At 42.3% G+C, this 27,792-nt stretch overlaps 1 protein-coding gene across 1 annotated transcript in view; it reads right to left on the bottom strand.

The window, feature by feature from the left end:
* adam19a (ADAM metallopeptidase domain 19a) overlaps window positions 1–27,792 on the bottom strand; it is a 149,450-nt gene that overhangs the window by 59,152 nt on the left and 62,506 nt on the right. The window contains exon 4 of the mRNA XM_068713695.1: window positions 4,816–4,897. Within this exon, the coding sequence (XP_068569796.1) occupies window positions 4,816–4,897 (82 nt within the window). The remainder of the gene's footprint in view (window positions 1–4,815; window positions 4,898–27,792) is intronic.

Genomic DNA, 27,792 nt, shown 5'->3' with positions numbered 1-27,792 from the left:
TTAGTCATTAAAAGCATATGCATAAAAACACTGGAAAAGTTTTGTTAGAGCCTCACTGATGATTTGTCTGTTCTGATTAGCTTATCACAGATAAAACTGCAGAGCAGAAATATAAAAATATATGTTTGAGGTTTGAAAACAATGTTATCTCGTTTATCCACCAGAGAGTACTGACAAGTTGTCGTGCTGTAATGTTGTAATGTAGAATATCCTGCTCCGCACATATCTTAGCAACCCAAGAATGTAACGTTATGTAACATAACAATGAAACGTAACGTCATGTAACGTCATGTAGCGTAACAATGTAACGCTATGTAACGTAACAATGTAACGTTATGTAACGTTACAATGTAACGTTATGTAACGTAATAACATAACAATGAAACATAACAATGAAACGTATCAATGCAACGTAACAATGCAACGTAACAATGCAACGTAACAATGCAACGCTATGTAACGTAACAATGTAATGTTATGTAACGTAACAATGTAACGTAATAACATAACAATGTAACGTAATAACATAACAATGAAACATAATGAAACGTAGCAATGTAACGTTATGTAACTTAACAATGAAACGTACCAATGAAACGTATCAATGCAACGTAACAATGCAACGTAACAATGCAACGTAACGATGCAACGTAACAATGCAATGTAACAATGCAATGTAACAATGCAATGTAACAATGCAACGTAACGTAACAATGCAACGTAACAATGCAACATAACAATGTAACGTAACAATGTAATGTTACGTAACGTAACAATGTAACGTAACAATGTAACGTTATGTAACGTTACAATGTAACGTTATGTAACGTAATAACATAACAATGAAACATAACAATGAAACGTATCAATGCAACGTAACAATGCAACGTAACAATGCAACGCTATGTAACGTAACAATGTAATGTTATGTAACGTAACAATGTAACGTAATAACATAACAATGAAACATAACAATGAAACGTAGCAATGTAACGTTATGTAACTTAACAATGAAACGTACCAATGAAACGTATCAATGCAACGTAACAATGCAACGTAACGATGCAACGTAACAATGCAATGTAACAATGCAATGTAACAATGAAACGTAACAATGCAACGTAACAATGCAATGTAACGTAACAATGCAATGTAGTGTGTGGCCGATTGCTGGGTCCCTGTATTGCTACTTTTAGCCATGTCTGGGGCATGGTCGTTATTTATTGTGTTGCGTGTCCAAATTGCACCAATTTCAACACTGCAGATCCTTGGATCGCCAACAATGCACCCACCAAGTGTGAAGTGGATCGGATGAACGGTTCTTGAGATATGCGAAAGAAACAGACAGACAGGGATTCCTTGGTCATTCCCTGGTAATAGGTCATTTGATGTGTACAAGTTAAATGACCTATTTCTACACAGCAATCCACATAGGAATACTTGTACTAGCCTGTTTCCAAAGCAAGTGAATGAGGTACATATTGGATGACAGGCATTACCTAAAAAGAGCTAGTAGCAGCTCTAAAACTAAACCATTTTTTTAATCGATTCAAGAAGTTATTCTACCATTTCCCTTTAGCATAAACTTACATAATTTAATTACATAAGTCTGCTGAGGACAAACAGATCATCTGGTTCCTACAATAACTCACTCAAGAGCTAAATTGAGCAAAGGGCCAATCAGAGTCCTCGACCACCACTGATCATCAAAAACACTTGAGATGGGAAGCGTCTGCAGAGATTCTGATAACTGGAGTCAGATGAAGAGGATTGTGACTTTGCTTAATACTGTTGATAAAAGACCAAAGAAACAATCACAAAAAGTTTACACTAGTAAAACCAAGAAGACAATTTCCTCAGAAAAACAAGATTTAGTTAAAGTAAAGAAATGAAATGGTGCTGTGTTTAAAAAGACAATATCCAGGTTGTCTTTTTACGAGACAAGCAGGAACATTTTAGTGTTCTCATAAAATGTTCTGGTAATAGAAAGTGAGAGTCAAAATGGAAATGAGGTGCTGACTATTCCTAAATATGATTAAATCTTAAGTGTTGAGCTACAAATTATAGGGCGTGGGACAAAAGCTCATCCTTCTGTCTCTACAGAATTGTTGAGGGCTTGATTTGTTTGTGGTTTAAGAACAGCTTCCTGTTTCTGCTCCGTACTAAGAAGAACCATCTAAACGTGACATGGTGGCACATGTTGTATCAAATATAAACAACGATTTCTACATTTCCTTGGTGAGCACAGACATTACAATGCTACTTGCACCACGACGCAATATATTGCATACATACCCATTAATTCAATCGTACACACTGTTCCTTTAAGATGCGGTGCAGATGTGTGTGCATGTTTTAGAGGTGACAGCCGCCGGCGTTAAGCCGCTTCGGGGCTCTACAGTGGTCTTTCATATAGTTCTATTTAACACACTCTCAACCTGCTCCTTATCTGACTCACATAGCCTGTCAGACGCATGGCCGACAGCGTTAATAAAGTGCTTCATAATTTATGCATCACTAATAGCGGCGGCCTTGTGCCACTACGACGTCTCCCGTGTGCTCCTGAGATTGATGACTAGAGAAAAGAAATCCACTGTTTCACAACAGTTGGGATTTTCTTGCTTTGTGAACTCTCGTTCCTTCAATCTGTTCTATTCCACTACTGATCCGTCAGTATTATTCATTCAGTAACTGTCTTTTTTAGTTCACACCATTTCACTGATTGCCTCAGTGGAGTTCATACTGGTACGCTTCCAGTAGTCAGTTGCCAGATTTGTCTTTTGCAAAAGCTAAACTCAAAATGACTTCAACAGTGAAACACAGTCGTCCTTCACAAGATAAAAGAGGAAGCCGAGCAGCTCGGCTCTTCGTTTCTGTAGAGACAACCCGCGCCGGTCTATTAATACTGGTGCCGGTGTTCTTCGCTGCAATTCCACCTTACAAGATGTTGTCACTCAATACATTTTACTCAAGTTGGAACAAATGTGTACCAAAGCTGTGCTGTGCTTTTTGCTGGTTTAGGAAGATGAAGACATGTACTGTTTAACTCCTCCTGTGATGTTAAATACATAAAGTGTATTTGTACACTTGTAATCTTGGACAAACAAAGTGAGTTAATAAAGACTACTAGTTTGCTACTGTATATTCATATTTAAGAAAATAATGTATTCAAATTGCAATTACAATTTCCATCTGTGCAAATAAATAAAGATTTAAGGATCCAATTTTCATTTTCAATGTAAAACAAAACCTCAAATAAAATGTATTGATAAATATATTTTGATTCTACTTTTGAGTGTAACACTGCCATCACGTTAATGGAATAGAATGCAAAAGTCACTATCCATTTTTGAATAGGTGGAAACTAATGTCTTTACATTTGAATCATGTCGTGATGACAATGATGATGAAGATGAGATGAAGCCCTACTGTCAGTGAGGAAGACTATTCTTATGTAGCTTATAGTCTATTTATCATACAAGCTGCCATCAGCTGGTCTCCTCCATCCAATAGAACAACACACATCATCAAGCCTCTCTCTCTCTCTGCCTTTAGTACACGGCCCACCTCCCCATAACCGCCTCAGCACAATCACAGCCTCCATTAGTGTCTGGACTCTGAGGGGGGGGGGGCGTCAATTAGACCGCTCCCTGTAGAGTCTAAGCACCACAGCCTTTCTGTTCAGACTTTATTATCACTCATCATCTGTTATAATAAACACTTATCTTCACTTCATTCACTTGTCTGTCCTGATGGAAATGAACGTTTCTAATGGTATTTTACATCAAGATTGATGTGTTTCACTAAAATGGCCTGGGAAAAATCCTCCCATCATAGAAAGTGCCACTTTCAATGAGTTGAATTGAGGACATAATACTACTCTCAAAGGAAAATTCACCACATTTTGTGTGGATGTCCAGTCAGTGATACAAAATATAGTCCAAAGAAAGAGATAAATTCCCCAGTGCGTGTTGTACTGACCAAGAAAGCCCCCAGGACGAGCGGCGGTATTTAAAGCAAAACATTTTCCCACAGACGAACATGAGAAAAGAAACGTCTGTCAATCAGCAGATTATTAGCTCTGTGGGCCCAAGATCACCGCAAGATCTCCATCATTCCATACTCAGAAGTCACACTTTTCTTAATGAATGCGCCACTGAACACCTTCCATGAGAAAGAACAGGATCTCCAACGCTGTTCTTATTTTACATTCATGCTGCGGGGCCACGTCGGCTGTGCCACGCATGTACCAGAATGCACTGCATTGCAAAATGAATCTATACTTCACTGAGTGGGATGTGAAACCATGCCGGCTCTGCATGCTGTTTCCCCCGCTGTGCAGCTCTCACTCCTTCTACAGAGGCATTCCGCTAAATTAGCAAATTACAATGACATAAATCCCCATGCTGGTCTGTGTGGTCTTTATTTTAAATACTATTCTGTGGTAATCAAATCATAAAGGGATTATTTCAAATGTAAATCATAATTGATGTGCAGCCCTCTTGAATTCAATTTATTTTGTAGAGCCCAAAATCACAAATCACAATTCTGCCTCAGAGGGTTTTACAAAGTGTACACACATCTGTACACACATCTGTACACACAGATGTGTGTACAGATGTCCCAGGACCCTCACGGTGGTCCAGGAAAACCCCTTCAACAGGGAGAAGAAAAGAAACCTTAGGGAGAGCAACAGAGGAGGGATCCTCTCTCAGGATGGACAGAAGTGCATCCTGGGAGAGGACACATGAAATGCCAAATCACATACATACATACATACAGTGTACTTCCTAAAGCCTGTTGCTTCATACTTACAGTGTAATTGCGGTTGGCTACAGTCACCGGCTGCCCGTCTCCTGTGTAGTAGGTCTCCGTAAAGTCCGGACCTATGAGCTCGCTGGGACAGGAAAAGAAAAGAGGGTGTGTGATTAGATACGATTTGACTTTAATGGTCCCTGTGTCATTTTCTGGTGCAGAACTCTAGCAGCCAATAGGAGTAGAACGGACGCTTCCATTCAAACCGACGGAGCAGATTGGTCAGTGTGGCGGAGGGGTTTATTGAGTACCATTGCCATTGTGGCCTGTTGCAGCGGGCTAAGCTACATGTAAACTAAACCGGCTTATGTCCGGATTCCCTGAGGTGAAGTTTTGCTGTAATGACCAAATGTAATGACCATGTCTCAGTGTAGGAAAGCAGTGTAGGGTATAAGTTATGAAATTCTAACAAAGTTTTACTTGATATTATATAACTAACGTACTATATATATTTATATCTATATATATACTGTACCACAAGTTGTAACAGCGACATTACAAATACAATCCCATGATGACTAAGGTTTGTCATTCTTTCCAATATTCCCTCAGTTTTAAAAACTCGTTATCACTAGATAACATTATAATAATGATAATTTTAAACTTAACCGATACATGTATTAGAATAGCTATTCTAAAATAAAGATATCACGGTCAACATTTAATCATAATGTAATGAGAGACACGTTCAAGCATTCAACCAAAGACTTCCACTAATGACATGATCAGGCAGGGCGAGCCTCATGTCTCCATTCTAGGATCTGTAGGATCCAGCATGTTAGATGTTTGCCCCATACTAGGAGCTACATTTTCAAACATTCAGTTTTGAAAAAAATCTGCCACTTATAAATCCCCAAATCACTGGAGTGCCCCTTTGATATGAAATGAGTTAATCAAAGAAAGAGCAATGGTGCAATTTTAGACCGTAAGTGTATTATTCTTAGTAATCCAGCGGGGCTGGGTTGTCCACAGAGAGGGTCAGTTTGGTATTTTCCTGACGTTGGAGGTGGTCCTTCGGTGCCCAGCACAGAACACAAGGTGCAACAGAAGGGAGGAGAGGAACAAGCTGGCAGTACAAAGAAAGCTGTTGCTCTGAGAATAGTGTCACTCTGCTGTCAACAAGAGCGAACCTAAAACGGTAAAACTGTCAATATGCATTCATCTCTAGATGTGTGTCTGCTGTACACAGCTGCTTTAGTGAAAAGTTCCTCCTTCACTTCGTGGAATCCCTGCAGCCATCTGAAGGCAGCAGGACGGACTGAATGTTGATACAAGCTGCAGCCTCTGATTGGATCACATCACTGGAGCTCATGAATCCCGAGTGTTACAGCTTCCTTGATATGTATTATGGTATGGTAGTGTGTCCATTTTAAGATATGATGTAACCATTTACAACGTGAAATGCAGTAGAATTAGGACTGAAATAGTATTGCTTCACCAAATGTAATGGAATGTTTAGAATTAGAATGTTTTTGGTTGAAACTTTAAGACAGAAACACGGAACCCTTAATAAGACTTTCACTCCTGCTCCGCCTCACTGGCTCTCTGTGCTCACCAAATTCAACTGATGGATTACACGGCCGACACATTTCTACAGTCACTTGGGTTCAGGAACTTTTTCTCCCGAGTACAACAAACTGACAACGTGCAATCATTCAGTCATTCACCACTACCACGCAGGCTCAGAGTAATGACAGTAATTGACCATTTCGCTAAGTCTCGCCCCTCGATACGCAGGGAGGCCAATCACAGCGTAGCGTCAGCCAGCTCCGACCGGGTCCGACAACCATCCATAGACCGTCATGCAGTCGATTCAGGTGTTCTTCATGTTCAGGCTGGTTTTGAGGATTTGGAGCTCGTCATGGTTAACTGTGATGTAATAGTGTGGAGCTAACATTAGCAGAGTGCGTTAGCACTTCTATGCTACGAGCTACTGTAGGTATACTGAATGTATACACATGCTGCTGTTGCTTGTTATTGGTTGTACCAGTGAATACAGATCTACCCAGCTAACAGGGACAGTGTTCCTTTACTTCATTGTCTTCTGTCTGGATCTCCAGGAGATGTGGTGGTTCACTTTTACACCGTGGTCTGTAGCTTTAGCTTCTATCTCTATCTTTTTAACCTGTTTTCTGCTCAATCAGTTAGAAATCTTGATATCCTTCAAACACATAATGTAAACTAATATGTTTGTTTCTCTCTGAAACCACTTTTTTGTTTTTCGAAAACTAGGTAATATTTATGCAGGGAGTGCAGTTAGTGACAGTGTGGGCTCCATAGTAACATTGCTCTGATAGGTTGACGGAAAAGCAGCGGGGGGGCGGGGTTTACAGAAGGGTCAATTGCCTGATGTGTGAAACCTCATCTCATACTACACTTGCACACCGAATCTCTGCTTTGAAGAAAGTGCTTAGTCAGACGAAGCCTCAATGATATTCATAGCTTCTGTCTTTGCTTGCTGACATCCCGGTATGATTTTCTGATATTGCCAAGCTTGATTGCTAAAAGCATAATCTCCTCCAAATGAAATGTTGGATCAGCAGGACCGGAGTCTTTCATGTTGATGGAGTCGGGCACTGATAACAAAAAGAGACAGAGATGCAAAAAAGAAAAGAAGAAATCTGAATGTCTTCACTGCATTTTTATCAAATGTGATTCATCTGTTAGTTACTTATCTCATGCAAATAACGTGCAGATAAAGAAAAGTTTGGTCGGACCAGATAAGAATTTGCATTTTTGCTACTGTTCTGCTGAAAGACAGCTTACAGAGTGCCACAAGAGAAAAAGAAGAGAGTTTGTCGTTTGATGTCCCATAAAAGGTCACCACACAACACAAAAGCATTGGCTGCAGTTTAGCCTGCAAGTAGAAAAGGTGACATTTGTCACGTCTGTGGATGAAGGACTCCGTACTCAAACGCAAAGAGGTTCCCGGATGGACGCATCAGTGTGACGGATGTATGGATTCATGATACTCTGAGGACGTCTGGACTCATTCAGCCTCGGCTTGTGGCTGAATTACTGACCAGACAGGAGACGCGCTCTGGCAGCAGATCCCTGAGCACAAATGTGCAAATGGTAGACGGACGTGAAAAGATGAGCCAAATCTCCATTTGGTCCTGGGGGCCCTATTGTATTATTCATTGAGGGAGATCGTAATGGAACATGATCCAGCTTTCTCATCCCTTTTACTGCAGACAATTTGCCGTGCTATATAAAAAGACTGTCTTAGGTGGTCGTCCTCTAACGTTAATTCGATTGAAGCTTGGGCACAGACGGCGGTGTGTGAAATTCAGCTTCAGCACAGTATTTACACAGCGTTTTCATCAAAGGCAGACAGAATAAATGGCAGATTGCTTTTCATTGCAGGTGACTGTCTTTCAAGCTATAAGGACGGTGTAGAGACAAAGATTATAGTCAAACATCTCCTATGGCTTAATTAAAAACGGCAAAGGGTGTGATTAACTGTGAAAAGCCTTGCAGCTCAACAAACACTGGTGAAAAATAAATGACCTTTAACGTTCCTGGAGAAACTCAAGAGGCAAAGACCAGTGGCTGGGATCAGTGGAGGTCTGAAACAGCAATCCAGGCTTGATTGCCATTTCAGGCTTTTTAACATCGCCAACCGGTTCTGCTCTTGAGGCTGTAGCTGATTGGCAAAGATTCTGTGTTTTGGAGGGGCTGTGATGGTGCTGGTTACAACTTGAGATTCATTTGTGTTGTGCTGGGCATCGGTTCCATCAGTTATATTTGCTGAGATCTAGAACGCGGTAACATTCCTAAAAATAGATCCAGTTAAACAAACTTAACTACTTAGTCCAGCAATAGGCAGGCATGATGGGAAATGTGGGGCATCCCTATCGCTACAATACTGAGGGGGTACACGCTATTCCCCACTAGCTTATGCCTATGGCATTTTACACTGCATAAATTAGCCTAGCGGCTAGCAGAGCTTTCCTTCCTCACAGCTCTTACTTGGTTTTAAGTCACTGCATCTCCAGACCGAACAACACGGTTGAATTTCAGTGTCAGTTTTGTTCATTGCCCATCGCCTTTGTATTATATGTATGGTCTGTATTACTGAAGTATATGAGTTAAGTGATCATTTGTTAGTGTCACATGTGGAAGGCTTCTCATCACTTGATGCTCCGGCTGAGTTTCTGCTCTCAAAATGTGATGATTTTGTGATTCAAATGAAGTTCAGCAGCCTCACCATGTTCTCGGGGTTGACTCTTCTCCCTCATCTCTGTAAGGAAAGAGAATGTGCAGATCTCACTCCGCCACATATCTCGTGGAGCACTATCGTCCTACCATGAATGCTCATTAAAAAGTGCCAGTGGATGTGGAACAACTCATCAGCGAGCCTGATGCTGAATAATTACACAAACACACCCAGCCCTTCTCCCTCCTTCAGAGTGTCAGCTGCAAAGTCACACAGTGTGGTCCGCTGTGCTACTTCCAAGGAGAAAAGTAATGGGCTCTTTTGGAGGCAGAGGGAAAGCAGACAGGCAGCCCGGCTTTGGTGTGCTGAGAAAATTTGTTCTAATGAGCCGGCCGAGAGAATAAACAGCTGGACACAGTGTGGATGAACTGTGTTTTTTATGCCCATGTTCTCTCCTCCTTTTGGCCTCTGATCGGCTAGCAACGCTCCTATAGCTTGTTTAAACAAGCTATAGGAGGAACCACAAGGGGACGGGAGGAGAGAAGCAAACACGAGCCACAGAGGTGTGGCGAGTGAAAGGAGGTGAAGTGAACCGACGGGGAGGCTGCTTCTCAGATCTTGTGCTACAAAGACGTTGCTGCAGAAATCCCCTACGTGGAGATCAGATGCTGTTTGTGAGGGATCCGTCAAGAAAAAACAATAACTACAGACACGTTCAAGGTCAAGGTCTGTTATTCAGAAAAAAGTTGAGTAAAAACCCTTCAGACCTTTCTAGAAGCCATGGTGACTGACATGAAAGAGAGAAGAGCAGACAGTTCACACATCTGAGAAGCTGATCTGTCAATTTTGACTATTTCTTACAATTAAGAAAAGTGAATTAAAAAGCACTAACACACCTTATGGTACCTAATGTTATTTAGTGTTAGCAAACTTTAGATAGATATTGCTGTTAGTTGACATCGCTGAGTTTGTTTTCTGACTCCTCTGACTGTCACTCTGTCACACATTACCTCGTAATTGCAGTAATTTATACTTCAAGTTCTAGATATTATCCTCGAGGTTGTTGTTGATTCAGTTTTCTGTCTAATATGTGGCTTTGATAAAACTGCAGACTTGTGGACTAACCTTGCCAGATGCTAGCAGCTACCTGTTAGCATTAAGGCGGGGTATCACCATACCAATATGCTCTGCTGCACACGACTGTGGAGAGATTGACTGCCGTGCGGTTTATCAACACTTGGGTAGGTAAGCGGAGCATCGGCATGAATCACAATTTACTTATTGTGTTCTCAACGACAGGACCGCTGGAACGCCACACATCCTGCAGATGTAGCCGAGACAGACCCAATGTCAACACTCAACAGTGTGAGATTAACATACTTCATCACCGGACTTCATGAGCAAGCACAGCCCGATGCAGAGTTACAGACGCATCGCATGAAACCGTCCTGCTGTCTGAGAACTCAGTCATGCCCAAGGGCTGCTGGGACTAATAGGAAAACAGAGAATATACAGTCAGTGAATGGCTCCGTTGAAGTGAAGCTCTTCATTATTGTACCGAGTTGCTAAATGGAACTATCACATGTTGAAGTGCTAGAGGTAGCAGCTGCTCTCAGAGGGTAGCAAACAGCACAGTAATGCTGACGTTCAAGCTAAAAGAAATTGCTATTGTACTTTAGCTTGGTTTTAGCCTGAAAGCTTTCTTTAACCAGGAGAGAACATGTGCATGCGCTACAAATATTAGCACTGATTGACACTGTGTTGGCATCCGGCGGCAACCTCCGCTTCTGCCGAGTGAGGCCGATGCGGAAGCGTCTTGTACCTGCATTCTCTCTACTGACCAGCAGGGGGCGACTCCTCCTCTGGTTGCAATAAAGAAGTCTGAGAGAAAAAAGGTAGGAGAGTACAAACCCATCAAAAAAGTAAAAGACAAAGTTGTTTTCTACTACCCAGACTAAAGAGAGACAACTTTAACATGAGAGGACAAAGTCTCTCCAGCAATACACACACATTGTGTCAGGGACATGAAAACCCTTACCCATGACACAACTGACATTTAATTAATTTCTTTGCTTTTAAATGTCAACATACTGAAAGACCTTGGATGAATGAAAAGAACAAGAAAGAGCAAGTAGTCATCATCAGTCCTCACAGTAGAGCGACATATCTAGAGGGGAAAGTGCAAAGAGGAAGGCCTCTCAAGCACACCTACTATTCTGGTTCATGAATGTGCAGCAGGGACACAGATCGGAGGTGTGTGGTGATTTATCAGCTAGTAGATGGACCTTCTGTCTGTTGCCAGGAGGTTGAACTGGGGGTCGGGTGGCTCATTGGTGAGCGTGGTGCAAATGCTCCCATTTGACTGCCTCAGATATGAAGATCAACTGCTTCAATATCCAATGTGGGGGTGACCGTGGCTAAGTGGAGAGCAGGGCCGCCTTTCAATCAGGTCGGCGGTTTGATCCCCGGCTCCTGCTCTGCTAGTCTCACGTCAATGTGTCCTTGAGCAAGACACTAAACCCCAAAAATTGCTGCGTCTACGGTGTGTAGATAGATACTGAATTGTAAGTCGCTCTGGATAAAAGCGTCTGCTAAAAAAATGACTGTAATGTCCAGGCTACACCGCTGATAAACGCAGCTATACAGTGGACTGGAAAACGGTGCGTTCCCGTGATTTGACACTTGGCATAGAGATGGAGGACAACTGAGCTTTTCTTCCATTTCTTCAAGCGTACAAATAAGTACTTTCTAGCACTAATCACGAGGTCAACCGCTGATTGAGAGAGAGTGGAGAATAGAGAAACAGACAAAGAGAAAACAGGCGGGGCAGTGGTCTGTGTTCATAACTGGATGTGTTGAATGGCTAATTATAACTCATTAGATGATTGGAAAAACAAAAGATGAAACAGATGTGGCTTACTTGTCTCATAGCAGGCACTCCAGCTGACACATGCAGACGTTCATAATCAAGGGACACTTGTGTTGTTCACTCAGTTATCTGATGCACACACCTCACACATGTTGAACTTCAGAGACGTATGGCTGAAACTGAGGACATATACACCCAAGTGTGCCTTAAAGAAAAGGTAAAATCCCGAGTTTGACACCAAAAAAAATCCCATGTAAGACGACGATACAAAATCACACGTTCTGAGAAATACATTCAAACCCTACGCGTCTCTTGAGTCTGTAATCTGAAGAGAATCTCGACAATTATTGACTTATTGATCTGTCTCTCTGCTCTGCCTCATCATCTCTGCGTTCACTGCTCTGTGGAAGCATAAAATAACATTAAAAATACAACAGAGGTCATAAATAAGAAAGCGCAGAACTTCAGGGTGGATTATGGAATCACACAGTTTGCCAAAAAAGCCTCACCTCCATCAAACTGCTCATTTTATTCTGTGATAGCTGCCGCAACAATAAACCATAACTTTATGTCACTTGTCCTGGACATTTTCATTTCTAACTGATCGATGTATTTGATGCAGTAGAATTGCAGAGATGGACAATGATAAAATGACCTTTTGCAAAAAGCTAAGCGTTAGACAATTAAAAGGATCAGTTCCACTTTTTCTAAATACACTTTCTTTCTTTTTTCAGATAATAAGTCTTGATTACAAATGTTCAGGTCAGACTTGGAGTCAGATGGTTAGCCTAGCTTAGCATCAAGACTGGAAGCAGGGGCAAACCTGGAGCTTGATCAAGGCCATTTTAACTAACTTACTATCAGAACTGAGATGTTATAAAATTAATCTGTGTGACGCTGTGATACAGTTGCACCAAACACAGACTTCTGAAAAGACTTTTGAAGTTGAATGTCAAAATATTTGTAATAAAATGTTTACACTTGGCGTTTGGATCATCTCCAGGCGACCCCGAGTGACCAAAAGAGAAATAATAGGCCAACCCGATGGAAGCATTGGTATTTTAATAATGACGAAATAATGAATCTTACAATTTCTGAACTAAACACCTACTGACTGTCCATATGAATTTCAATTTACAACAAATTTCAACCAAATCATTACCAACCCAGACTGTCATTTAAATTCACAAACAAAAAGGACGTTTCTGTTCCATGTATTTTTAAGAAGTGATTCAGACAAAGAATCATGGCAGAGGTCATGAAGGAAGCGAGGACTGAGAGCTGAAGGCAGGTGCTCGGGTTGCCGTTGCCTTTAGATCTGCCTTCGTGCTGAGTTGCAGGAAAACGCTGCTTTGCAGCTTTGCAGCGACGCCTCACTTCTCTGAAACACAGCGGTTGTGTCGGTGGGGTTAAGGTGTGCCACTGCCTCAGCAAGGATGAGGTTAACCACAAACCCTGACACGCTTTATGAAACCTGTAGTGTAAAACTGTTGTGATAGGCTGAGATGCATGCAAAGCTGTGTCGACCTCAGATAATCTAACGTTTTAAATGCAAATGGAAAATCTCCACTTGCACCCTCATGTAGTGTGTCCTTAAGCTAGCAGCTTGTTTAAGCAATGTGAAAACACATTTAATTATGACCAGACTATGAAAATAAATGATTGTCTGTTGTGCTGTTATGTGTTGCCAACATTTCATGAACACAACTAGCAACTATAGACTTGTTTTAATGTGAGCTGTTAAAATCACTGTAAAGCCCAGTCTCCAGGGTTATTAAGGCTTCATTCTGCACAAATAGCAGCAGCATGCAGACCAGTGTGGGCTGACCGTCAGCCCCAAACCCAGAGGCCTTTATTTACAGCAAGTCTACGAAACCAGCAAATATTCACATTTGAGAAGCTGGAAACAGTGAATAGAACATGTGGCACTTGTGCTATTGTGTTATTGGATTGTCAGAATGATTGTGAATATGTCATCGACTTATCACGACTCTTCTTCTTGTATCAGCTCTAATATGTGACAAGCTTAAACTGGCCGATGCCAGTGCATTAGTTGGGCTCCATCACATTTGTCTTGTTAGGTCATAAGACTAATGGATGAATTAAATAGAAACAGACTAATGGATGAATTATATAGAAACAGACTAATGGATGTATTATATAGAAACAGACTAATGGATGAATTATATAGAAACAGACTAATGGATGTATTATATAGAAACAGACTAATGGATGAATTATATAGAAACAGACTAATGGATGTATTATATAGAAACAGACTAATGGATGTATTATATAGAAACAGACTAATGGATGAATTATATAGAAACAGACTAATGGATGTATTATATAGAAACAGACTAATGGATGAATTATATAGAAACAGACTAATGGATGTATTATATAGAAACAGACTAATGGATGAATTATATAGAAACAGACTAATGGATGTATTATATAGAAACAGACTAATGGATGTATTATATAGAAACAGACTAATGGATGAATTATATAGAAACAGACTAATGGATGAATTATATAGAAACAGACTAATGGATGAATTATATAGAAACAGACTAATGGATGTATTATATAGAAACAGACTAATGGATGAATTCTATAGAAACAGACTAATGGATGAATTATATAGAAACAGACTAATGGATGAATTATATAGAAACAGACTAATGGATGAATTAAATAGAAACAGACTAATGGATGAATTATATAGAAACAGACTAATGGATGTATTATATAGAAACAGACTAATGCATGTATTATATAGAAACAGACTAATGGATGAATTATATAGAAACAGACTAATGGATGAATTATATAGAAACAGACTAATGGATGAATTATATAGAAACAGACTAATGGATGTATTATATAGAAACAGACTAATGGATGTATTATATAGAAACAGACTAATGGATGAATTAAATAGAAACAGACTAATGGATGAATTATACAGAAACAGACTAATGGATGAATTATATAGAAACAGACTAATGGATGTATTATATAGAAACAGACTAATGCATGTATTATATAGAAACAGACTAATGGATGTATTATATAGAAACAGTCATGCTAGCTCTGTGGGTTTAGAGGCAGCCGTTCTTTGAGTGAAATGCTAACGTCAACATGCTAACATGCTCTCATTGTCAATGCTGATGTTTAGCAGATATGTTAACCATGTTCATTATCTTAGTTTAGCATGTCAACATGCTAACCTTCTTAGCACTAAATAGAAAGTACAGCTGAAGCTGATGGGAATGTCATTTGTTTTGCAGGTATTTGGTAATAAATGTATGTATTAAGTAAATTGCATTTTTACCTGAAGATGGCTTAAAGATGTTAAGGGATCCTAAAAGTTACTACAATTAATCCTGAAGGCAACATGAATGTCTGCTCCACATTTCAGGGCAATCTATCCAATAGTTGTTAAGACCGTCATCCTTAAAGTCAGGGGATCACCAAAACCATTAGGATTCATCCTCTGGGCACCACGATTGTAAAAAAAAAAAAATATTAAAAATGATTTTACTGTATTAGTGAAAACGTTGACCTGCTGATGACACAGTGGTGACAGGCATGGGCTCTCCAATGTCATTAGTGTTCTTCATAAATGTCAGAACCAAATTTCATGGCAACCCCTCCAATAGTTGTTACGATATTTCAGTCTGGACCAAAGTGGTGGATGATAGAACCTGGGTGACCGTGGCTAAGTGGAGAGCAGGGCTGTCCTTCAATCAGAGGATCGGCGGTTCGATCCCCGGCTCCTGCTAGTCTCATTCAATGTGTCCTTGAGCAAGACACTTGCAAACCCCAAACTGCTCCCATAGCTGTGTCTACGGTGTGTAGATAGATACTGAATTGTAAGTTGCTAAATGACTGTAATGTAATGTAGTTCATAAGACGTCATCCATGGACCCACGCTGGAAGCATGGCTAAAAACTGGAATCCTCAGATACCACCTCAAAAAAGGCAAGAAGCAAAGCATTTTGGGAGATAAAGCTCTGTCTGTGTTCGACTTTAACAGCTCAAACAGACTCAATCGAGGTACTTTGATTACTGTGATGCATACACTGCAAAAAATAAGCAGAGTAAGTCATGATGGCTGTTTTCTGGGACTGTATTAAATCTTTTTTTAAATCTTTTAATGTGCTTTCCACACAACACAAAGTGAGTCAGTGTGCAGTTTACCCTGAAATTGCTTTGAAATCCCCAATAGTGAACCGACAATTAACCGGTAACCGCTCCAAAGAGATGTTGCTCTCCTCAAGGCCAATCAATGATCATACAAGAAGAAAGCACCAAAAATGTATTAGAGTGTAAACGGAGCTGTCAGGGCCTTCTTTTCAAAGGCCAACATTACAACGAAATAATGTACTCAAATCATGTCTTTGGTTGTCACTCCATGTCTTCATTGATTTTGTAGTAATGGGCCTATTTCTTGTCTTTTAGAAACAGATCCTTGTTAAAGTGGCTGAGGCATGTTTAAGTGTGTGTGTGTGTGTGTGTGTGTGTGTGTGTGTGTGTGTGGGTGTAGATGTGTAGATGGGGGGGGGGGGGGGGGGGGGGTGTATAGTCACGGCTTCTCTAGCTCTTGAGGATGTTGTGCTTTCGTTGCAGAACTGATCCTGTGCTTTTCATTGAGGACAGTTTGAGGCGGCTGACAGGGTTTGGTGGTGCGCTGGTTCAGAGAGGGCCGTGTGTGTGCTCACGCTGGGTCCTTGTGTTTGGGCCTTAGGGATTGTGGGGAAGGAAGCAGTGAAGCAATGGTTTTGGAAATGGGTTTAGAAGTAGCCATATTTTCTAAATATATTTTTTCTTTAAAACCCCAAACTAATTTTGGAGCCCATTGAGTCGTCCCATCAGACTTCATATATTCTTCTTCTTCTGGCAGCGCTGACATAGCTGTTAGTTCCAGATAGCTCTTTGTCCATTAATAAGTTCCATTTCCAAAGGACTTAAGGCAGCATACAGTATGTATGATTATGGCTGTATGACAATAAAACATCAGCTATTAACAAAATGATCAAAATGAGTAATGATGACACGGTCAAAAAAGAGAACACCTCTGTCCTTCGACAACGTTAAGCAAAGATGACTTTTTAAACACAGTATACAAAGAACTATAGCCGAATTAATATTCACTTGCGCGTCATCTCAGCCTGGTTTGGTCCATATCCATAAAATGGTCAAACGATCTCTTCGAATGTCATCTTTTCATTGTTTTTAGCTATAATCTCTGCTGTCTAGAAACTTCTACAGCATTCATTCTGAGCCATGACGTCACGCCTGCAGAGCTCTAGAGCTCATGAGAAAGTTTGTTAAAGGAAATTTAAATATGAAATAGACATTCGCACATAGATCCGTAATGCGTACGGAACCGTGAGCCTCGTACCGAACGGTTCAATATGAATACGTGTGTTATTACACCCCTAATAACCGCAGCTGTGGCGTCATAACGAGGTTAATAGGAGGTGGCTCGACTGCAGTAGGACTTTTTTTAATTTTTGGTCATCCTAAAGCCGTTTTCTCCAACAAGGACAGACTTGCTGTAAGGGACACAGGTAGTCTGCATATAGAAGTCCTGTTCTTCCTGGTCCCCTACAGTGAGCCCAGGTGATGCAGAAGACTGCAGAGCTGTTGTTGCCAACTCATTAATATCAATGTTGAATTCAGACGGCATAACTCTGTTCTGAATGAGCCGTTGTGTTTTTATCATCGGTTTGTTTTCCTCATGAACTGCTTTAATGATGACTCTGCTTTAATGCTTTTGTTTATCTCTGAGAGGCTGGTTGGATCGTCGAGGTCGTTATTCCAATAATCATTCTTGTTCTTGGTCGTTTAGGTTAGTTTTCATTCGTGGCGTTGTCGGTCGGTTTTCCAGCTCTTTTCTCATAAATGTGGTATTTCTTGTCTGCAGCGTCTGCAGTGTGTTCTTGCTCTGTGTCAGGAGTTGTCTCATATTTAAGTTTTCTCGGTCAAACAACCTTCTGGCTTCCGCTATACTTTTTACCACTTCGATGGCTTATCGAAGTTACACTTATCTGTTCCCCTTGAATTTGTAGAACAGGAAGCTTTTCAGGGTGTGATGAGCAGAGTCAACAAGTCAACAAGGACAAAACAGATTTGATACTGCCTTAAGTTTTCTCATCTGTTGTCAGGATGACATTGTTTGTCAGTCCTAAATGTGACCATTACTAAAAATATGAATTGTACTGTTTGTGATCCGACACCTCTGGAGTCAGATTTAATGAGAGGCCTCTACAGCACATCTGTAGACAGGAAAGACCTGTCAGTCATCAGTCACACAACCCATCCCCCGCAGTACAGTTTAAATGTGAGTACATGGGCATGAATGCAATGACTGTTGAGAGATGTTTTTACCTTGTGGACATGTTTGGTATTTATTTATTATTCATTCTATCTTCCTGCCTCTTCTGGACCATAGTGTTTTTTTCTATACTATATCTATTGACCACATGTTGCGCTGCACGTCACATGACAACGGCACAGCTTTCAGGAGCATTTTGGGGGTTCGGTGTCTCGTCCGAGGACACTTTGAAATGCAGGATGGAGGATCTTCAGACGGCAGGATGACCCGCTCTCTCTCTGAGCCACAGTGTCATTACACGGTGACAAAAGTTAGTGAGCATAGCTGGGGGGGGCGGATCAGCAGCGATGAAGCAGTCGACGTGGCAACCTTGAAAAATAAATGGAAAGTCAGAGACCGCTACGTCTGTGCATGGCAGCAACTGTTGGACAAACGGCATGGCTTTGTCCACCAGTCATCACAAATAATATATTTATACAAATATATTTCTTGTTTACATTATGCAAGCCCAGAAGCTCCATATGGTCTGAGTTTTCTGGCGTGTCCTCTAGTGAAGTCCTCCAGTAGATTATAGGAAAGTATGTAAAGGAAAGTATATCTGCAGCTTAGTTGTAGTTTAGAAAGAAACTTAAACCACTGTCCCACGGGTGGGTTTATTTATTAAACAGCAAAGCCACTCAGAGAACTTCTATTATAATATCGTATTGCTATAAACATGATAAAAACCCAAACACCAGCAGTCACCGTGACTATTACATCGATATCACCTGAGAAGTGATGTAATGAGCTCAGCGAACACCGCTGTACATCACAAGGTGACCGCGCGACGATAACAACGTACCAGAAGAATTTCCCCCAGACGATCACCAATAATGTGCTCATTTGCAGTAGAGGAGCACTGCTTCGGTCTGATTGCACTTCCTTAATGTCTTTGCGCTCCGTTGTAGGAACTATTTATCGGTCGTCAGAAACAGCACAACGAGCCCGAGAGCCCGAGAGCCCGAGAGCCCGAGAGCCCGAGAGCCCGAGAGCCCGAGAGCCCGGCCAGCTGCTGGTTACGTCTACAGCGAACTACTGCCAAGAGCTGGCAGGGAGGTATCTGTAGATAGCATGGAGGGGAGAGAGGGGGGAGGGAGGGGGAGAGAGACCCATTGCCCTACTGACAGGAAAAGACTCACGCAGAAACACACACACACACACACACACACACACACACATCCTCCTCTTGCTCACACACTGTCTCAGACCTTAAGTATTGCCATCTGCTGTTAATCACCCCCTCCCTTTATTTACTCGTCATTACTCACACATACCCAGACCAAATCCAGTCTGCAAAGAACTCCTGCTGACCGTGTACACACAGAGCCCCCCCCCCCCCCCCCCCAGGGAGCGTTCACAACAGCAGCAGTTGAGTCGGGCTGATAAACCGATAAACATGACGGAGAGACATGAGACATCATCTCTCTTTACAGAAGCTCTCACTATCCACACAACAGCTTGCATGATGGATCACGCCGACCATGACCTAAATGAAATTAAGGCCAAGCAGGACTTGAGTTCTGCTATAGGGGGCTGAGAGAAATGCTATGCAAACCCAAGAAAACGGTCTCAACACCTAGCGAGGCCAAAACAAACAGAAAAAGCAGAGGGGTGGGGGGGGGGGGGGGGCTGAGAGAGGACATTCATCACATCGCTGAGTGCTGCTGGGAGCGGGAACAGCGGCGATAAGACGACAAAGAAAACTACAGCGGCCAGGTTTCCCGTAGCTGCATCACAACACTGCTGGCTCTTTTGTTGTGGACCAATTCAAATACTTCTATTGTAATTACAGAGTTCCTGGGCCGGAGATAGAGCTATAAGTTAATGGCTTCTGGAGAAAAAAAATAAAGAAAACAGCAAAAACAAAAAAAATCAATGGAAGCGCTGCAGTTAATGTGATTATGCGCGGCCCTCCCCGGTCCTCTAAGAGGCATCTGGAAAAACAGAGGTAGCATCTGGGGCCCGATGAGGGGCCGCCATTACACACTGCAGCAGACAACCCAACTCAATCAAGTTGAGACAACAAGCGAGTGGCTGAGAGGAGAGCGAGATGTTTATGCATGCAGTGCTGTGGGACGTATGGTATGAATCATAGCTGCACTAATCAATATTTCTATATTGACAATGGATCAAATGGTTGTGGTCGATGTGAAAGGTGTCGCTCACGGTGACAAGGCCGCAGAGAATTATCACCGAGTTGGTAGTTAATCTAAGCTCTTGATTTCAGCTCATTGTTTCTGTTTCTGATGGACCCACATTACAGAACTAGCTGAGCATCAAGCAGCAGACACACACACACACACACACGCACACACACACACACACACACACACACACACAGCTGGAGACTAGCTGGTGAAGAAGGTTCTAGCATCTAGCAGCTGAAGACTCATTCTTTGGATATTATTGTTGTTTGTAGAATAAGACTCCAGTGGTTTCCTGTTTCATGTGATTCATACGTTTCTAAATCACGTTTTTATGAAATCAAAAAACCTGTTTTCTCTCCTGCCTGCTGCACACAAGGTGAGGCTGTATAAACGCACCATAAATTACATTTATTCACGTTAACAACAACAAAACTGTTGTGGCTCCAACACTTTCATAGTGAATCAGGTCGTCCCGTGAAATAAAGATTGCGTGTTCCTGAACTCGCTTAGTAAACTCGAAAGTTGATTTAATAAATAAAAGACTTTTTTTACTACGTTGAATCACTTCATGCAAACTGAGGATTTGTTCGACAATTTGTAGTGATGCAGTCAGAAAGTATGTGGGGGGGCCCAGCTTCTCTGAGATAAGTAAGGGGCCCTATGTAAAGAAGACTGGGAACCACAGCTCTATAGAATACCCTGCAGATCTCCACAGAGGGACCTTGAAGCACAGCTCACAGCTCACAGCTCACCTCCACCTGACTTCATGCCGTGGTGACATTCTGGGACAACTAGCGACCTCCGTGTTTGTCACACCGGCTCTAATTGGCCTCAACGCCTGCTCACGGCCCATCAGCCACCTGTGAAGTGTGCCGTCGGCTCCCTGAGCCCCTGTCACAGGATCAAGGTTAATGGCTTCTGTTGAAAACAAAAGGAGCGATGATTGATCAAATATATACGTCGGTCTTTCTGGCTTGCCAGTGGTATCACAGGTAAAAAAAAGCGTCTACCTCCACATACACAACTATTGGATTTATATCATGAGTAACCCATCGCAAAATACACCAGTGCATTGTGGGACATCTTGACAGCACCATATGACGGTACGTCAAGCCTTTTTGAATGCAGGAATCGAGATCTCTGAGACTAAGAATCACACAACTGCGTGTGAGAGAATAACCTCGGCTCAAAGGTCCGGCTCTTGCCGAGCTTTCGACATCGTCTCATGGCCTTCATCCGGAGGTGGAGCCGGCTCAGGTCGGGTTCACACCTAAAGGTCCGTTTGCTGAATTGAATCGATTTGCTGATGAGACATAAATGGTCCGCTTCCTGTGAGCGGTTTGAATGGTGTACAGAAATGAATCGACTACATTCACCATCAGCACCGACTGAACTTCCTTACTAAAGGAGGCGGATCTTCCCTTTAACGCGAGAGAGGCCGACACATTTGGGGAGTTCAAAAGAAGGCCAGCTGGCTTTCAGCTGGACTCTCTGCATGTTTTTCAAATGGAACGAGACGGGCTTGAAGAGAAAGTGGATCTGGTAAATGCCATGCAGAGACGTTGTGACGAATGAAATTTAAAACAAAAGAGACATCAAATGACTTACTCAGCTGTTCTGTCTCAGTTTGAATCAAATTCAACAATTAACCTACAGTGCTGGTTGTGTACTGGCATGTTAAACATCCACCGAGTGAATAGAACAAAAACAAGAAAGCAATTTCTCTCTTCTAACGCTGGACGCAGCTTCATTCTGACTGATACAAACCTCTAAAGGCTTTGAATGAAGATGAGAGAAATACTCCGAGACATTTGAATGGTTTCAAGCACCTTTCGAATGTATAGTTGTGTAGCGGTGCATGACTTTGCTGTCTGAGGACGTGGAAAAAGGCGTGTGAAGTGTGATTTGTGCCGGCCATCAGTCGTCCTGGGGTTCAGGCGTGAAGTGAAATGAGAGACGGCAACAAAGCCCAGCAGGCCTGAGCCGGGGTCCTGGTCCGTCTCAGACACTCCAGCTTCAGAAGGTCACACTTTGACAGACGAGGCTACGCCGTCTTTAGGGATGCAGACACAGCGGTGAACGGGACGCCGGCGAACACGCATCACATGTCAGGGAGTGTGTGTGTGTGTGTGTGTGTGTGTGTTTCTGCAGATACGCAACCATGTGGAAATGTGGAGTAAATATATAATGTTTCGGGGCTGCACAGCTGCTCCAACAGGACTTCCTCAGCACATGCCAGACAGGAAGCACTACGGAGTCTGCAGGGTATACGGGATTTTGGCAGGCCAAGCCCCACACCGCCACCTGCTCTCTGTCTCACTCTGTTCTTGTATCTCCTTCTCCTCCTTGACCTCCAGGACTAACTGTTGACGGAGGTTTATTCTGTTTCCTGTGAGCTGCTCTAACCCTCTGCAGAATCCCCGTCTTTCCCACACTCCATACGGCCTTTGAAGGACAATTCATTTCCTGGTTCTGACTCGTATGTCAATCCCCCCCTTCCTCCTCCTCATCCTCCTTCTCTCACCCCTCATCCCTTCATCCTAAATCTGCTCTGAATCGGAGGATCGGGATTTTTCCATGCAAGACGGGGGGGGGGGGACGCAGGCGCCTCGGAGCTGCCAGTCATCGTCTAAACTGACATCCCGAGCCGGATTAGAGCAGATTAACAGAACAAAGCTCATTATTGATTTGAATCATTATTAAAGTGGAGACACTGTGGGGCTGCAGTCAAGTTCAAAAACAAACTTTTTTTTGGGGGGGGTTGGGGGGGGGGGGGGTCGATGAAGGAACCGGGATACTAAAAGCTGTAGCCAGGAGAGCGCTTAGAAGGCGTCGTTCCCTCTGAACTGGTCCTTGTGAAGTCGGACTCTCAGAGGACTCCGGTTCCTCATTAACACCTTGTCCGGTCCGCCGCCTGGACTACGGCAGCACATCTAGCTCAACCGGGGTCTGCCTCATCGTTATGTACAATGGATGGCACCCACTGCCCATTTCCTCACATATCATCGCAGGGTGGCAGAGTAATCAAGGCTTTCATTAACATAGAGATAGGCTGCACTTCATCCAGTAGCCCTCAACAGAAAATTTGCAATTAAAATTAAATGTGCTCTTTAAGTGCAACGCCAACATCCTGAGCAGAGTGTGTGAGATAAAGCTGCTGAGCACCACCAGCCAGCGCGAGCTAATTGAATGATATGGCCAATTGTTTTGACGCTTTAAATATTTAATACATGATGATTAGCCTGCTGACGCTCTCTTTAATAATGCACATGTGTGCTTACTTCTTCTTCCTCGCTTTGTACAAACACACACAGCTGTGTAAACCTCAAATGTTTCCTGTAACATTAGCAAAGGTGACACTAAGGTGAAGACGCTTTTCTTGATTTAACACGAGGAAACTGCTCAACTTCTAAATTTCTCTTTTTTTTTTATTATAGTTTTTTTCGTTGCTATTATGGGATGACGTCCTGCTGGATGAGGGCATTGCTTTACATGAAGCAGTGACTGATAGGATAGATCTCAGGGCTGGATCCAGAATGTGCAGTGAAACAACGACCTCCTTGTTGTCACGATGCTGGAATTAATGACTTAAAACATGGATTTTCCATACCAGGGGAAAACAAACATTGAGGGCGTGTAACATTTTAGGTTATTGTTTCCCACAGTATGTAGTGAAACTATGGTGGGCGCTCCCCCAGGAGACCTAGAGCCCAATGCCACAGAAGAGGGCGCCGGGCGTCGACCAGCCGGCGCCGCGGGCCGACTGTCCGGGTAATTAATGAGACACGCTGAAGGCGACACGTGACGGCGACGATCCCGCATAACGATCACATTTAACCAGAAACAAATGAGGCGCGAGACTGTGCTGCTAATGAGCGCTGGTAGGCGGAGCTACGTGAGCGCTGGGTGTTCAGACAGAGAGAGAACGTGCAGCTGGTGCTGGCGAATCAATTCAGAGGAAAATGATGATTGAAACCAAATAAATTAAATAAGCAATATCGATACGTTTTGAAAAACACTACCTCCTTAAAACGTCCAATCTCTGTATTATTGTACCTAAATGTTTGAGTTTGATAGAAGTCAAGTTTCTACCCAGTAACACAATAATTAACTGACAATAAGGAAGTGGTTGTTGTTGATGTATGCGCAGTATTGTTATAGATTATTAGTCTGGATTAATAGATGCAGATGAACTCAGATTGTTCATCCATATGATTGTTTTACTTGCTTTACAGGAATCAAACACTACATTAGTTATGTCTAACATTAATTCTCATATCATATTGATGTGATTGTGTAGCACGGTTCTCAGTCGTGTCGTCCCCTTTGGATGGATCCCTGACTAGAGAAGTACTGAAGGACCCACATTCTGTTTTGCTTTTCCATTGTGAAAAGTTCTGGATGGTACCCGGTACTTTTTTTGGCACCACCTCGGTCGAGGTTCCAAGCGAGCCGAGCCGGCGCTAGAAGGTAAAAACACTGCAGAGCGCTGATTGGTCAGAGAGAGAATGCACAGGAGAGCGACGCGGAACATCTACATTTAATTCAGTTCTATGTTTATGTGCTGTATATATGATATATACTGGCATTTTAATTCATGGGTTAGATTTCACCAATTTGTTGCTGCATTAAAGAAATGCACACTTGAATTGTAGTTCCTGTTAATTTTGAAGATACTCTATTGTTTGTGTATTAGTTGTTGGTGGGCGATTAATTCTTCTCCTAATAAATACAAATTCAATAAATCTACATCAATGCATTTATTTGTACCATTTTGTTTTATCATGTCGGGCCTTATGTCAGCTGGCATCCCACACACACACACACACACACACACACACACACACACACACACACACACACACATACCGCGCTCCAACTATTCTCCTTCCATCTGTCCTCCTTCTCCCTGGTGTCTGTTTAAGCCACTTGAAGTGAAGGAGTCACACTTCGTGAGACCACTCCACCAGTTTGGTTGAGCACTCTTCACACATGAGTCACCTGTTTCCTCTGCAGCAGAGAGAGGCGGAGTCACAGAAGATTATGCTGAAGGCACAGACCTCCTCCTGACTCTGAATGCAGCGTCCTGAATGTGTAGCACCACTTCAGTGACTTTTAACGAGAGATTCACCTATAATAATAATAAAATAATGTGTCCTGTCCTTGAGGGGACATGAAGTCTGTATTATCTTCAGAACAGATACAGAGATACAGTTTGTTGCAACATATATTACTACATATGATGTATATTAGAACTATTTACTTGTACTGCTAGAATGAGACGATCCTTTTATTCTGATGTTGTAATTGTAATGCTTTCCCTTTATATGGATTTTTTTTCTAATAAGATACTTTGTTGAGATAAGAGGATACTTTTGTGGATGTAAAAATATATTTTCCTCTTTATAACAACATACCTTAATATATTATGAGGTATTTTGTTCTCCTAATGGTGAGTCACTTTGATTTGTTGTTTATTTCTGTTTGTAACAAGTGATGACGAGATTTATCATTATAAGAGTATGTTTTGTCTTTTTAACGACATGCTTTGTTGTAATAAAGACTCTCGTTTTATTATAACACACTTTCTGTCTCGTTTGAATCTGATCTTTGTTTTTACATCCGTCTCGTTTTATGATGACCACATATATCTGTTGCTGCGTTCATGAGTGTGAACGTGATGATGTTGGCCTTCAAACGTGCTGGCCGTGTTCCAGTCCCGTCCCACTGGAGGAGGTCCTGTCCATAAAATAAACTCAGTTTCCAGTAGCGCTCCCAGTAACTCCATCAGAATGCGTCCCTCTTCCTCTGACCTACATTCTCTGGACCAAACTTCACTGGGACTGCTGGTTTAAAATCAGTCCACAATGAGCCAACTGGCTGGTGACAGTGTGGCTGCTCTGTTCCAGACTCAGCGGACCGGCCTATCACCGGTTCATTCATCACTGCCTGTCTGCTCCATGTGTGCCACCATTGTCTCAGTGCTTCTTGTTTTTCTGTGCGCCTTACCTAACTGTCCGTGTCTGTCCCTCCATTTGTCTCCTCTCGCTCCAAGTCATCAATCTGTTTCCAAGCAACTGAAATCCTATGCAACCAGAGTGTGTGTGTGTGCGCTGCCTTTGACTGACTCATCGAGGCAACAAACAAACCAACAGCAAAACCAGGCGGCAACCTCCGGTTCTGACGAGTGAAGCCGATGCTGAAAAGTCTTAAAACTTGCATTCTCTCTACCGACCAGCAGGGGGCGACTCCTCTGGTTGTATAGAAGTCTATGAGAAAATGACTCACTTGATTTATTCAGTACAGCATGATGTTCCTTTAGTAAATGATGGTCCCTTTAGAGTCAAACAGACCATGAAGCAGGGTAAGCTTAAGGGCGGGGCTACTTTGTGATTGACAGGTCGCTGCCACAACCAGAGTTGTATCACTCATGAGCCAGAAGAGATATATATATATATATAGATGTACATTTTTACGATGACAATAAACATCCTTATCCTCCTCCGCATTCCACATACTTCATGGTAACTTCCATTCATCGGTTGCGAACAAACGCCACATGGCGACGGCTGTAATTCAAGATGGCGATGGCGAAATCAGCGAATTCTCGGCTTGAAGACGGCAGTAATAATCATGAATGAGGATATATGAAGACTGCAAAAGCACACACTGGGTGGGACGGTGAGATGGGGGACGGTGGGGGTGGGGGGGTGGATGTCTAAACACAAGTTGTTTCATTAAAACGCACAAAAACTGGGTGGGACTTTTGCTATGAGGATATGTTGTAAATGAGCTGATAAATATTTAGCGTGATATTGGATCGATGCAGAGACTCAGATACTGTATCCAGTACTTCAGCTGTATCAGAGGTATTTCTGATCCTGGTATCAGTTTGGTAGACAAACACACACTGTATCAGACAGAAATAACGTGGACCTCTTCACCTGAGGTGTGCCAGGTTTAGGATCTCACCTACGGATCAGTTCTTTTAAATATTGTGAAATAAAAAGGTGCTGTGTGACCTTTTGATCCATTGACTTGTTATCTGTCTGCAGTGCAGTCATACTGTATGTAATATTCTGTTTGGGTTCAATACACTGAAGATCACATGATTTAGAAACATGAATTCGCTGTTAGGTTTTCATCATTTCTCTGACAATTTCCAAACACTAATTAAAACAAAAACAAAAAAAATCGTTAGCGTTCCATCTCTCTAGAGTCGAGGTGCAGAGCAACTCATACGAGGGAGTCCATTTAGATTCTGGGCTGCGCTCCTCACAAGACATATACAATTCTACACTTAATTATTCTCACTAAATGAAATCCTCACATGCCCGCTGTAACAGGCTCTGTCTGGTCCGGCATCTCCGCTGTTCGGACACGTTCTCTCCGCCTCCCGGCGCTCTCTTGGGAG

The sequence above is a fragment of the Cebidichthys violaceus genome, unplaced genomic scaffold, assembly GCF_023349555.1.
Source record: "Cebidichthys violaceus isolate CVI_PGR_0920_01 unplaced genomic scaffold, fCebVio1.0.p SCAF_19, whole genome shotgun sequence".
Taxonomy (NCBI): domain Eukaryota; kingdom Metazoa; phylum Chordata; class Actinopteri; order Perciformes; family Stichaeidae; genus Cebidichthys; species Cebidichthys violaceus.
The sequence above is the reverse complement of the archived record's forward strand: the minus strand, read 5'-3'. Positions and strand labels throughout refer to the sequence as shown.